At 36.0% G+C, this 15,155-nt stretch overlaps 1 protein-coding gene across 5 annotated transcripts in view; it reads left to right on the forward strand.

Annotated features, from left to right (window-relative positions):
• Nucleotides 1-15,155, forward strand: part of LOC145675771 (uncharacterized) — a 106,124-nt gene that overhangs the window by 62,196 nt on the left and 28,773 nt on the right. The window contains exons 2-3 of one of the 5 annotated variants that reach the window (XM_081746453.1): nucleotides 2,031-2,085; nucleotides 11,591-12,176. The exons of 1 other annotated variant lie outside the window; for it this stretch is intronic. In XM_081746453.1, coding sequence (XP_081602579.1) covers nucleotides 2,065-2,085; nucleotides 11,591-12,176 — 607 coding nt within the window. In that variant the 5' untranslated portion in view covers nucleotides 2,031-2,064. Of the gene's footprint in view, nucleotides 1-2,030; nucleotides 2,086-11,590; nucleotides 12,177-15,155 lie in introns of those variants that run through there. 3 more of the 5 variants (XM_081746454.1, XM_081746451.1, XM_081746452.1) reach the window with 3 other exon arrangements.

Here is a 15,155-nt window from a genome sequence, read left to right on the forward strand (position 1 = left end):
TGAAATTGTGCACAAACATTCAGTCCACCGAGCAGTATTTACCAGATTTTTTTCCCAGATTTCTGTGTTAAAACAGGGGGGTCCAGAGGGAAACCTTTTTTCGGGATTTTCCCGCCTTAGATACATGATGGAGACATGTGGATGGTACCGACTGAAAGGCAGTTCTATTCTGAAGAGATTGGCGGATTATAATCCTAGGGTAAATAGAGATCTCAGGATTTGTTTTTTTTTTTTTTTTTTTTTTTTACCTGAGATCATGGTGTTTTGCGGTAATTTGGGGCATTGTAGGGATTCTTGATAAAATTTCTCCCGCCCTTACTATTCAAGATAGAAACTTGAAATTTGCCACACACATTTAGTCTACCAAGTACTATTTATCAGATTTTTTGAGATCTCTACGTTCACACAGGGCCGCTCCAGAGAGGCCCAAAGTGTGAAAAAATTTTCCCTCCGAAATTTTCCATTTGACATCGATTTGCCCTCTTCTGGTATATGGTATGGGCATGCAAGAGGTACCATTTAAAAGCCAGCTTCATTCTGAAGAGAATGAGGTATGAACCATGATCCTAGGATAAATAGTGACGATGCAGTAGCTGGTTGACTGAAAGTCTAAAAAATACCCCAAAACTCTGAATCCCTAAAGGGTTAAGAGCTGCCCTTGACGGTGTAACAAAAGACTGAAGTGTCATAAAGATTGTGGTGGAAACAATTTTTTTTATTTACTTTCAATAATTTACGTACAGTTTTGCGATATACTTTGTACAAAGAGTGTGATAAAAAAATTCATTACATTTAATTTTTGGATTATAAGGTCCCTTAATGTATAAAACTCAGCGTTTTCATGCAATTTTCATATATGTACTACAGTAGCACAACATAAACATTAGAAAACTATTAAAAGATGAGTTGAATAGTGTGTGACCAACGAGGTGTATAAAATAGGACTGGAATTAACAATATAACAGTTTTTTCAAAGTGGTGCTATTTCTTTGTGACAGACTATATAATATGAAGTTAATTTATAATTCGATAAAGCATTCCACGGATCTCCAATTTATTCTACACCTTGGAATTGAAATGTCAACAATTAAAGAGTGAATCCTTTCACCGGAATATGCCGTATGTTTTAAATATGTTCCGTAATTAGGTGAAAATACGAACATATTTGCAAAAGCATATTGTATTGTTCCAGGTTAAATACAACTCGAGTAGTCTGAGAGATTCTACCAGACATAAGGACTTCGCTAGAGTCCATTCCTTATCGGTTTGAGTCAGCACAACGCAAGATTTGCGTCATAGTAGTTTGCGATAGCCCTCTTAATCGTAATAATTACTTCTTACATTTCTTGCGTTGCGATCTGCAAAGTTTGCGGAAACCGTTACGGAATGTGACCCTAGGAAGCGTGCTTCACGGCGTTGCTATAAGACATCGTAGGGAGTACCTCAATAATATCAGTTAAGAATTGTTCTTGATTAGATTACTGTAAAATGTTTTAACAATAGTAATATAAAAAGTAATAATAATTTCACCCTAATTCTTCGAAATTAACTTTCGAGATATATACCTCCCAACAAGAGCTCCTTGCTTTCAACTACTATAAGCATTATTCTCTACTTGAGCGAAAAAACACAGCACCACTAATATATAACATAAGGGCCGTATATTAAATAGTCAGAAAATCCTGCTGCTGAAACAGTGGTAATTAAGCGAACACACAGCAAGCTTTTGCTTTCGAAATTCATTGCTTTTATCAACAAGAAAAAAAATCATCGAATTTTAAACATTGATGATGTAAAATTAAACCAATGTGTCTCCAATAAGTACCCAAAAGAATTCCATCATTACTTATATTATCTGGCACCAGTGAACGCTCTACACTTATCTGGCAACACCGCACTATTCCTCCAGCGCTTAGCATAACACCGTAAAGACGTTTTGTTTAAATGTTTTTGTAATTTCCGATTGTTTGAAAATGCTTCATGTTTAAACTCGAAACGTTCATAAAAAGTAAGTAACAATTCTTTTTCAGGAAATACAGGGATAAGCAATTGTATTTTTTAAATATGGCGAAGAAGAAGAACGAGGTACGTTAAATTTATATAAACTTTCATCTAGGTTAAAATTATTTATTAAAGGGGGGCAACCAAATTAAATCGGCGAAAGCCGGTAATTATAAAGAGAACTGTTCTTTGACCAACGCACACGCATATGTCGGAATACTTGGAGTAAGGTTGCAACTTACTTTAATTTCGATTGGTGTCAACATTCAATTTTTATATTGCTGTGGCAGATCAACACCGATAGACGATATCCTTGAAGGTGACCTCACCTCACGTATTCAACCTTTTCTTATTAGAAGGTCCTGACTTATCCAGCGTACAGCATTAACTTGTCTATACGAGTGGTGACTGAAAAGTTTTGAGCCTTGAAGAAACTATAAGAAGTACAGATTTGGTAATACCAAGGTGACCAGAACATTTACTTTCCAAAACGGGACGCATACGAATCGGCGACTGGGGTCGGGGGTATATGTCTGACTTCCACATTGCATTTTGGGACTCAGTAGTGTTTTCAATTTACAAAATGTACAAGTAAGAATGATAACACAGTTTCTAACTTAAATACAACCCAACAATACTTTTAACTACTTGAATACTCAGAATTCCAACTCAATTTCCACTTGAAGCACAGAACACTCAATTCCCATTTGAACATTCAGAAGTTCCAGACACAGCTGAACCTTCCCAATAAGTGTTGGTACGGAAGAGTGTAGAATTTGCGTTGACCATTTATATTTTGAATAATAATTACTTGACACCTGGGTCATTTTTGCTTAAAAACGGGACATTTAGGCGTCCCGTTTGAGAATCAGATAAAAATGGGACAACGGTGGAAAAAAGGGACTGTCCCGGCTGAAACGGAACATCTGGTCACCTTGGGTAATACCTTTATTTTTCAACATAATCTTCTAGGACAGCAACATCTTGCTCCAATGGTGCTGCAGTTCTCTTATCCCAGTAGAAAAAAATCTTTAGATTGTGACCACAGAAATGTCTCCACAACTGTCATGACGTCATTATCGCTTGCAAAAGTCGTCCTGTTAGAACCTTTTTAGATTAGAGAACAAGTGAGTCTGAGGGGGATAGGAATGGGGTGGATGAGGAAAGAGTTCAAAGCCGCATGAATAGTAGCCATGGCAACTGCTGATGTGTGGCCGGGAGCATTGTCATGATAGAGAATGACTCTGGACATCATTTGTGGTTTTTTTCTTGAATTTGCACTCGAAATTTTTCCAAAAGGTCACTATAGTATTGTCCTGTGATGGTATGACCCCTTTGCAGGTAAGCAATTAATATCACACCTTGGGAATCCCAAAAAACAGAGACCATTACTTTGCCAGCGGAGGGGATCCACTTTTGTCTTCTTTGTGGTAGTGGAGGAGGGGTGCTTCCATTGTTTGGATTGCTGTTTTGTTTCTGGCTGGTAATGATGTACCAAACACTCGTCCATAGTGATGAATCGATAGAGAAAATCGTCCACATCACGCTCTAACAGTTTGAAATTGTGCACTTATAGGAGGTACCGAGTGCGTTTTTGTTCGGGAGTCAGAAGACGTGGGGCCCATAGAGTAGAAACTTTTGATAAACCAAGCTCATTCTTCATAATTTTTCAGAATATGATCTGCTCACTCTTTTGATATTCCCAGCCTGTCTGCTATCTGTCGAGTTAACAATTCGATATTCCATGATCATATCATGAACCAGTCCAATGTTTTTGGTGGTGGTAGCACTTGTTGGTCTCCCAGATCTTGGCTCACCTTCAACACTACCTAACACGCTTGAATTTCTGCACCCATCTTTTGATGGTGGCATGTGAAGAGGCAAATTCACCTACGGTATTGACCACATCCTGGTGGATCTCAGACTCCGACATTCCTTTTAATTGCAGATACTTTATGACTGACTTGTACTCAATTTTTCCATTTTCCCAACTTCTGTGATCTCACTTCAAGAGCCTGTAAAAGACAAAAGGAATTACTTAGAACCAAGAGCTTGATAGACATTAATATCAAAGGTTGTACTATTCTATAATTATTCTATTCTAGATTCTCGTTTTCTGTGTTAGGCTCAAAGCTTTTCAGTCACCCGTCGTACATTTTGACAGTGTTTGGAAAGTCGGAGAAATATTTAAGGTTTAATGTTTTCGGTCAGTGATTCAGCATGGCTGCTTCTGTCACATGTATTATACGGGTAATGTTAGAGGGCAGTTGACGTATGAATATTTAGTTTCCTGTGCCGGCTTTCACTGTTTCATTTGATAGGCCCTTACACTTTAAAGTAAGTTAACAAAATAGGAAAAATAGATTATACGTATGTACAGTGGCGTATTTAGAGGGGGCTTCCGGGCTTAAGCCCCCCTGAAATCTTACTATAGTAAAGTATATAAAATATCTTGCAGAATTTTCACATTTTCAGGCAAAGCATCCCCTGAAACAAAATCATAAATACGCCACTGCGTATGTACTATCAAAATGAATTATATTAAGTAGTTCATGTTAGTCTGGAGATATTAAAACCTTCCATATAAATGCACTAGATGACTATAATAGTTTTGGAGTACTGTTCACAAAGTGGTATAGATTCTGAGCGAAGACGTCGGGTTACATATAATTAAATTTCATATATCAGGAGGAGACACATGAAGCTTTCATTCAATAAGTAACTTCCGAGACCAGTAATCTTTTACGAAAAGTCTGGAATTAGATTTGTGGATAGCCTATGAATATACAGGGGTTGTACAAAAAATCTAAAAACACTTCATACAGGACACGTAAGTTTGGCCCTCCACTGTACAACACATGTTGCGGTTGTCGATCGTTTTTTGTTTTCAATGTGTCATGTGGACCTTCTTCTTCCGTCAGCAGTAACCCGTTCATCTGTGAGTGTCGTGGTGTGAAAGTGGTGTAGTAAAATGGGCGAGCTGACAGACTTCCAAAGAAGCATGATCATTGGTGCCCGTCTGGTTGGAGCTTCAATGGCATCAGTGGCGAACATTGTGGGGGTATCGAAAGGCACTGTGTCTAATGTCACGAGGGCATACACAATTCATGGACAAACAACGTCTGCAAAGCACAACAGCGGTCGACAGACAATCCTGTCAAATAGGGACCGGAGGCATTAAAACGGATTGTAGCAGCTAAAAAGAAGACCACTGCAATGAACATTACGTCTGAACTCAATTCCGGCCTACAGAACCCGGTTTCATCGAAAACTGCATAAAATGAAAATTAATGGCAGGCCGCTATCGCCAAACCCCTGGTCACAGCAGTAAATGCGAAGAGGCGTATCCAATGGTGCAAGGACTCATGAGCAGTGGAAACACGTAATGTCGTCCGATGAATCGATCTTCACCTTGTTTCCAATAACCGGCCGTGTTTACGTATGAAGAGCACCGTCGCAGGCCTATGATAGTGTCTGCTCCCAACTGTAAATCATGGGGGTGGTTCTGTTACAGTATGGGCAGCGATGTCGTGTTTTTCTGCAGGTCTCATCATAGCCCTGCATGGAATGATGAATGCTAAGGCGTATGAGGCCATTTTGGGGGACCAGGTTCTACCCATGGCCCAAATATTGTTTCCTGATGGTGATGGCATCTACCAAGATGATTTGGCACCCTGTCACGCTGCAAAAACGGTGAAATTATGGTTTGAGGAGCATGACTAGGAGCTATCACACCTCTCCTGGGTCCCTCAATCACCAGATCTGAACATCATTGAGCCATTGTGGTCTGAGTTTGAAAGGCGTGTTCGGTTTCAGAGCCTGCCTTACTAAAAATAATACAAAATATACCATTTTTTTTCTGCTTGTTTATTCATCAGTGAAAGGATATAATCAAATGCAAGTCACCACAATCATAGATAATGCTATTCTACAACGGAAAATATGAACCTGAAGAATGTTCAGTGTTGCCATCCATAGAAATTAGTGTTGCCAGAAAAACAATTTCCCTCAAATCTAAATTAAGGCAGCGAATAGAGGAACAAACTCAACTGCATTTGGTTACGTATCATATTGTTTTGGTTTCCTGTGAACTACTTTTTAAATAATAGTTGTATTTAGTTTGTAATAAACAAAATAGTTTTAACACGCAGTTATTAAAACTAAATAATAATGTTAATTAAAAAGTAGTTCACAAGAAACCAAAACAACATGATACGTAATCAAATGCAGTTGAGTTCATTCCTCTACTCTGTCTTAACTTAGATTTTAGGGAAATTGTTTTTCTGGCAACACCGTAATTTCTATGGATTGCAACACTGAACATTCTTCAGATTCATATTTTATGTTGTAGAATAGCATTATCTATGATTGTGGTTACTTGCATATCATTATCTTCTTTCACTGATGAATAATGAAGCAAAAGAAAAATTGTAAATTTCGTATTATTTTTAGTAAGGCAGACTCTTAAGGAACTGGAGCATGTTTTGGAGGAACAATGGCACAAAATTCCATACACCACGATTGAGGAGCTGTATACGTCCATTCCACGTCTGATACAAGCTGTTTTGGACGCAAAAGGAGGCCCCACACCATACTAGGTATGATTTTCACACTTTTGCAAACGTTTTAGATTTTTTGTCCACACCTGTATTAACTGGACAAGCACCGAAATGGTTATTGTGGGTAGTACAAAGATTTTGTCTTATGACCAAGGTGATCACAATCTTGAATTCCACCTTGAATCCAACTATATTTTTGAAGGAAGAGGAATCACTTGCTATATCGATGAATCATAGTAAAAGCTCAGTAAAGCGATGGTAGCATCTGGACTTACCTAAACGCAACAATCTGATTGGAAATAACTCTAATGGTGTGCTCGAAATGTTCTTTCTCGGGTCTGTGAGTGTTATGAACTTCTTCCAATCTGCATGTACCAGAAGTAGAACATTAGGTTGAATATTATAACATGCTTTGTGAATTTACTGCAATAGGTAAGAAACCACCCGGTTTTGCACATCATAAACAATCAGGTGACCCCATAAGTGGAAATCAAAATGATGAGAGGACGGAGGAACGTATTGGGTACTCAGGTGTTCTCCGATGACCTATCCACATTCCAAGGAATTGCATTTCGTTCTACTTCCGATTGCATTGTTGTTGTGGGTCAGGATGTCATATAGAAGAATGGATAAATGACCCATCACATGAAAAGCACTACTGGCATAACAAACTGATCTAATAGCTGTTGATATTTTACATTAGAAATAACCTAAGTGAAGAATGGTCTAATGAACCTATATTCCGTACGACAAACAGGATTTTTCCTTTCCGCGGCTGCACCGTTCCCTTCAGGTAAAATCTATTGCCACTATTGTTTTATCTGAGAGTTTTCTATATCAATCATTATATCGCACGAACCTCATCCCGTTTTTTAAAAATTGAATTGCATCAAGATATTTGATTATGTGACAAACTTTGGTTCTCACCCACTGTAGCCACATCACTGTCCTATCAACATATGCATATTCTATCCTGTTTGCTACAGCATTGTTTCCAGACTTCTTGATTATTATACGTGAGCAACGTTGCGGCAAATCAGTTTACTGAATACACTAGAGATGCAAGTAATTAGTAAGTTGTCTGGTAGTCAAACGAAGTCAGGAATTGGCATTAAAAAGTTTCGAGTCTAGTTTTGTAATAGGTAGCAGCACAAGGCTGCACACACAGACACAGGGAGCACCGACCTTCATAAGTCAGTGTGCTGTGAGACATCGTCCCCTGTATGTGGGGAGCTGTGCAGGCATCACTATTCTAACCACTTGCGTTACTACGTCTGCGATTTCATCATAGGTAGCAAGTTGGAACAACGAGTAAACGTGAAATTCTGTGTGAAACTCAGCAAATCCACTACAAAGACGTTTGACATGATTGGTCAAGTGCACGACGAGGCTGCAATGAGTTCTTCGAGTTATCTTGAGTGGCACACACGCTTCAAGAATATAAAATCACTGGAAAACGACCAGAGTTCACGACGACCTTCCATGAGCACAACGCCCGAAATGCTTGTGCATGAATTTCGTAGAACAAACCACAACATTGCTGTCATTGTCTGTGTGTGATACGGAACAATGAGGTCAATCCTTACGTGTGATTTGAGCATGCACCGTATTGCTGCCAAGTTCGTCTCCAGGCTGCTGACCCTGGAACAGAAGGAACGCCGCGTTGAAGTCTGCCAAGAACTCCGTCAGCGTGCTGTGAATGATCCGTCCCTCATGTCGAGTACCATTACCGGTGACAAAACTTGGATGTAAGGGTACGACCCTAATATAAAGCAACAGTCTTTACAGTAGAAGATTCCACATCTCCACGACCGAGAAAGGCAAAGCAGCTCCACAGCTCGACGAAGTGTATGCCCATCGTTGTTTTCGAGATTTGCGACATTGTAGATTCACCTATTTCGTCCCCAACGGCCAGGCTATCAATAGCGAGTTCTTCTGTCAGGTCTTGAGGCGTCTGAGGGAGGACATTTGGTGAAAGCAACCGGATCTGTGGGGCACGCAAAACTGGTTGCTCCTCGACGACAATCCCCTGTCACCGTGTTGTTCTCAGACGTGCATTTCTCACTAAAAACAAGAGTATCACATTACCACACTCACCTACTCACTAGATTTGGCTCGTGCGGACTTTGGTATCTTCCTGAAGCTGAAGATTCAACTCAAAGGTCGCCGTTTGGACACCATTTCGGAGATCCAGGACTAATCGCAGAAGATGTTTGACACGCTTCGAAAAGAAGACCCAGGATACATTTCAGGATTGACAGAAAGTCCGAGAGCTCTGTATTGTTATAGAAGGCGACTATTTTGAAGGTGATAATGTCTAAACATAGTCAAAGTATTTTCTTCTAAACAGATTTAGTCTCGAAACGTTTTGATACCATCTCGTACTTTCAGATTTTCTTCACTCTAGCTTACGAATTTCTAGTTTGTGTACTCTAGGACAATAGAGAAAATTAATTGATCCCATTTCTCCTACTCTAGACTTTATATCCTCACCTAGCTCTACTTGAATGTGCTCTTAAACAGCTCCTACTCTAGACTTAACAATCTATCTGTCTCTGCTACATAATAAGCTTTTGCTACTACTTTCTGCGTATATAAAGTATTAAACACATCCTTTCGTTAGTGCTCTGGATAACTATGAAGTAAACCTTTTATTGTTGCTATATACATTCTTCATTATGTAAAAAATCATTAAAGTTTATTTCAAAAATGTATCTGTTATAAAGCATTATATACAGGGTGGATTATTTATCTTGGTACGCTGATATAACTTTTAAGTTAGAAGATGAACAACGCTGAAATTCTGTACCATGCAAATTTCGATAGAAGGAGACATTGTTTGACATACCCTGTAATACCCAAAAGTTAACAGTGTTGCCAACCCATTATAGTGTCATTTCTCTCAGGTGATACTACGTTAGGTTATTGCGAATTTCAAATCTGCATGTAAACGAAAAACTTACAATACCATGCAGTGTTGCATACCTTGTCATGCAGTGTTGCATACTAATGACGCTACAGTTATCACACATTTGTCATGTAGTGTTGCAAACTAATAATGTTCCAGTATCACAAGCATTGAAAAAACAACCAAATGTTGGAGGGTTCTACAAGAGTAATAGCGCAAGTGAAACGGACGGGTTAATGCACACCCTAAGTACTATATCAAATAATACGATCATCATATGATGTATTTTCAACAAGAAGAAACAGTAACGGAGAATTGAAAAATGTTACTTTTTCAAAAGACTTATTTCGAAAGTATTTTTAAATGAGTATCATCGAATCACGTTCATGGTTTGTAATAGACATAAGGATGTTAACACCGTTTACAAAGGATTTGTTCAAATATAGGATTTGTTCAAATATCTTTGCAAAAGTAGGTAAAATTGATATAAGCGTATTTATTTATTTCGTGTTTATCATTGGTTTTTGGTATTGGGCAAACTATAGATGATTTCCATTTATCCGGAAAAACGCATATTTTTAAAGCGAGGTTGAATGCAATCCTTAGCGGATATGTAAACGCATCTATACAACCCTTTATGATATATGGAGGTATTCCATCAGGGCCAACAGCAGTTCTGAGCTGTTGCAGTTTTTTGATTGCCATTTCTACTTCAGATTGAGTGATTTCCTCAATGCTAAGTGAGTGTAGTTTGTCATTTACATAAGTTAATAAATTGTTTGTAGGAATGTCAGTAACACCTGTATGTGGCACATATACTGACAAGAAATACTGTGCAAAAGCATTGGCTATTTCATCATTATGATAAAGTTCGTGTCCCTCATAATTTAATTTCCCCCAAGGAAGATACTTAGTCTCTTTATTATAAAGTTCCACAATTCATTAGTATTGTCATTAATGTTATTTTCAGAATCTTATATGAACACTCTGTATGCCAGCTTAATTTCTTTCTTTATTTCCCTATGCAATTCATTGAATTTATTGAGATAATTTACTTCTTTATTACATTTGCATTTTTTTATGATACCTTGCTTTAGTTTTAATTTTTTTGATAATTTCATTGGTAAGCCAGCACGGATAAGCTGTTCTTGAGTTGTTTTTAAGTGGCACGCATTTGTCCAATACACTATAAATAATATAATAGATTATCAACTAGGTCATTGGCTTTTCATAGTTCTTTAGGCAGTTCCAGTCAATAGAGAATTCAAGATACAACCCCTTTCCTAAAATTATATCATGATATATTAGTTTTTTTTTTAATCTTCGCGGTCCCCTGCTGCATCACGTTTATTAGTAAGAATGGATGGTATACATCTTCTGGAATTAGTGGACAATATTCCCTACTGACTTCTGTATTCGTTATATTAGACAGAACTAGATCTAATGTACGATTATTTTCGTTCGTCACATTATTTAATAATTGCAGATTATAATAAGACATAAATTCATATAAATTCTTACACATAGAAGAGCTTGTTTCAAAATTAAATCCCGTACCGTGTATTTCCGATAAATTGAAATCACCGATTAGGGGAACAGGACAACCTTGAGGACAATTAATTTCAAGGCGAGTGAATAAATCATTATACAATTCAATATTAGAGCCCGGTGAGAAATAAACAACACAAATATATATGGTTCCCCCCCACTGTTTATTTTGATAATCAAGCAGTCATAATTATCATCACACCTGTCCAATAAGAACATGCAATGTTTAGTTATGGCTGCAATAAGAACACCCCCACCTTGTTTTACAGGTTTTGGCACAGTTACTGCCCTGTCTCAACATAGTATATCTGTTATCAAATAACTCAGCATCATAATGAGATTCGTTAACCCATGTCTCAGTGATTGCAATTAGATCATAATTGTTAGTTAATACACCACAAATCACAGAGTATGTCAATGTCCCCTACCGGTATTTATATGCACAAAATTTCAGCGGATTTTGTCCATAAGTTTAAATGTTACAAGTGCGTATCGAGATAAATGGTCCACCCTGCATATCATTAAAATAATGTAAATTTCAGATTTTAAAATAGCTGCCTTTAATGTTTTATAGATCAAATCTGAGCCAATGATGACTCGATCTCCCAGATGCTCAAAATGTAATGTGAAATTTTTACGGCCCGAAGACTTGCTCAATCATCAGAGACAAATTCACTCTGGTAAAAATGCCAAGAAGAATAAACTTCATCAATGTAATACTTGTTACAAAGTATTCACGCAAAGCAGCAATTTGAGTGCCCACATTAGAATACACACAGGTGAAAAGCCCTACCGATGCTTTTACCGCCTATGTCGCAAAAGCTTTACCCAGTTAAGCCATTTGCAACAGCACAATAGGATTCACGTGGGGCAGAAACCATTCGTATGTCCCAAGAAGGCTTGTGATAAGAAATTTGTTCAGATGAGTCATCTCCAACAGCATATGAGACATCATACCGGGGAGAGGCCATACGTATGCATGGAATCATCATGTAATAGAGCATTCGGTCAACTCTCTGGTCTTCTACAGCATTACTACTACTCACATATGCCTGATGCGAAATATGATTGTAGTGAATGCTACCAACGGTTTCGTTTAAAATCAGAACTTCGACATCATGTAAAATCCCACAGGAAGAAATATGAATGTAACATATGTGGTAAAGTTTATTCTAGCAACACGTACCTGATGAAACATACACAGCAACATTATAATCGAAATCCTGAAACCATATTTTTTCCTATGAAAGTTAGAGATATTGTAAAAATTGAAAAAGTCGAAAATGATATGATAATATGTAAAGTTGAAAATGATGACAATATAATATGTTAAGCTGAAAGTGATGGCATTTAAAACAAGCTTGAGTTATCCTTGTTTTGAATAACTTATTTTATAGTGGTATATGTAATATTTTCAATTATATTTTTTTAAATCATTTTACGGAAATAGATAGGTTACCCTTTTATTACTTATACAGAAAACCTTAGAATTGGAGAAAATATGAAGCAAAATATTAGAAGCCACATTTGTTATAGCAAACACTATTTTTTCATATAATCTCGTATAATATTCGTTAAGTACTACTGAAGCAGTGTTGGTATATACCATAAAAAATTCCTTGACTAGAGTAATATCAGTCGCATCATTTATATAATCAGCACACATTTAGCCGAGTTTAGAAAATTGATATTTATTTTGTGATATCTGCGGTTACAAACTTGGTTATTATGAGACAGAATAAATGATAAATTTAAATGAAACTAGGGCCTTCTGAGTAACTTGTATGAAACTAGGGCCTTCTGAGTAACTTGTATTTACTTTCGGAAGATGATTGATACAATCATAGTAACCAATGGTATAAACACTTCCGCCTTTAAATAGAAACTAAGATACTTCATATGTATTTCTCCTGATATATAAAACGTAAAAGTTATTACAGTAATATTATTCCATGAAAATACGCAAAAGTAGAAAATTATTAAACTGTTACTTCCCGTAGAACTTAAGAAAAATATGTAAACAAGTTTAACATTACTTTAAATATTATTTACAAGCCATATTTAGAAAGACTTTTTGTCGTAGGAACTTGGCTATATACGGAATTTAACACAATAAAAGTCTACCGAATTAGGACAAATGTTTAAAGTAGAAGTAGCCATATTAGTTTTAGGTTTCCATTCTGATAAATATTTTTGTGTTTTTTTTTTATTTAGAAGTATAGAGGTACATTAAATATCTTAACGTTTAAGAGCAGGAAAATCCCAGTGTAATTTCAATCCTTAGATTGTATTATCTCCGAACATCATTCTATTTGGAAGATTCATCTCAGTTCCTTTGTAATACTTATAACTTTATACATATCGCATTTTCAGACAAGTTAAATAACTCACTTCTGATCTCTGAATAACTTTAATTCGCGTTCGAAAAATGCAACCAAAGAAATGCCATGGCAATCGGTTCAAACCTTAGATACCCCAAATAACTAAAATGCCTTAGGTACCACGTGTGGAAAGGTATATGTAACATTCTAGTAGCGACTGAAACCATATTGTTCAGGTTAAAAAGTTAACAATTGTGCAAAACAAACTATTAAGCTCGAAAGTAAAATCTAGTGAGATGTCATATTCACATGTATTCCAGTTCTGGTGTCACTCGTAATAGTTATTATTTATGTGATTATTCTTGGTTAAGTAGTGATGTCCACTATTCGTTATACAACTACATAAATACCTGTAGTGTCTTCTGTTTATTATTTTCTTGCGATACTAGTGTCAGTAGTGGAAGAATCACATTAATCAGTCTGATTTGCATGACTAGAATCACATTGCACTTGTGAATCATGATTATGATACTTTGTTTAATGTATGAAATGCTACTATTGGTGTGTTTAATTTCAACTATATTGAATTTTGATGATACATTTTTCATTTCGTATGATAGTTTATTCGCAATGTGATAAAGTCATGCTTTTCTTTACAATAACGTGGACTATTGCGAACAATGTTAATTAATCCACTCGGTCTCTTTCTGTGTAAATATAATTTTTATGGAGGTAGTAGAATTCGAACTTAATTTTCAAAAATAATTTCTTCATAAAAAGTAAGAACACTTGGTATTACCAGTACAGAACCACACATCTATGTGCGTAAGTAATAGCTATTCACAGTGACATTGTTGAGAAATTACCAGTAATACTTTCAAAAGTAAATTCAAAATTAAAATGACTGTTTTATTATAGATATATGGGAACTATAAATATATTAAGATATTGAATAGTAGTTCTTTCAATTTTTTCATAAATTTGCGTTGATTTAAATTAGGTATGGACATTTTTTCTTATTTTCTGGTTCGTGCTTTAATTTTGTCATGTCATATGTACACATTTATCGTTATATATATATATATATATATATATATATATATATATATATATATATATTAGTTAATTTACAAAAGTTACCTTGAAGCATACTCTTGGACATAATTTACATAATTGTACAAAAATAACAAATTTTAAGTTTTTAATCAGCATCTCTGCAAGAATTATCTAAACACATAAGGAAGCAAACATATTGGAGATAGAATATCATTACTCATGTCAGTTCAAAAACTTTTTCTGTGAAATAACCGTTGCTATGTATGGAACGCAATATATAACAAAGAAATAAGAGCTAAAAAATAAAAAATAGTTTTCATTAAAAGAGACTACTATGATTGCGTACCAAAAATAGAGTTCTGAAAAATCTATCTCCATGTGGTAAGTTCAATATTATCAGCATATGATTTAAGTTTCGAATCCTAATACGGAGAAAATATCAAATAAAAAAGTGTGTAACATTTCTAGTAAAACCTATTGTAGCAACATGAATATATTAAAGCTTGAACATAATCACTATAATAAAAATCTTGAAACAGTAATTAATGGTTTTTGTAAAGTTGAGAAATTGAAGAAATCAAAATTCATTATTATTTATGCTTAGTTATTCATAAAACAAATGTGAAGCAAGAAGAATTAATTTACTATTATATTTCAAAACGTACTCGGAAACTTATTTTGAAATTCTGCAACCGAAAGACTTTCGGTATGGTTTCTTTAAAAATTTCTAGTCGCTTTGTATACTTCGAAGTTAGTGTATTT

Source organism: Thermobia domestica, chromosome 18 (assembly GCF_964235325.1).
Source record: "Thermobia domestica chromosome 18, izTheDome1.hap1.1, whole genome shotgun sequence".
NCBI lineage: Eukaryota > Metazoa > Arthropoda > Insecta > Zygentoma > Lepismatidae > Thermobia > Thermobia domestica.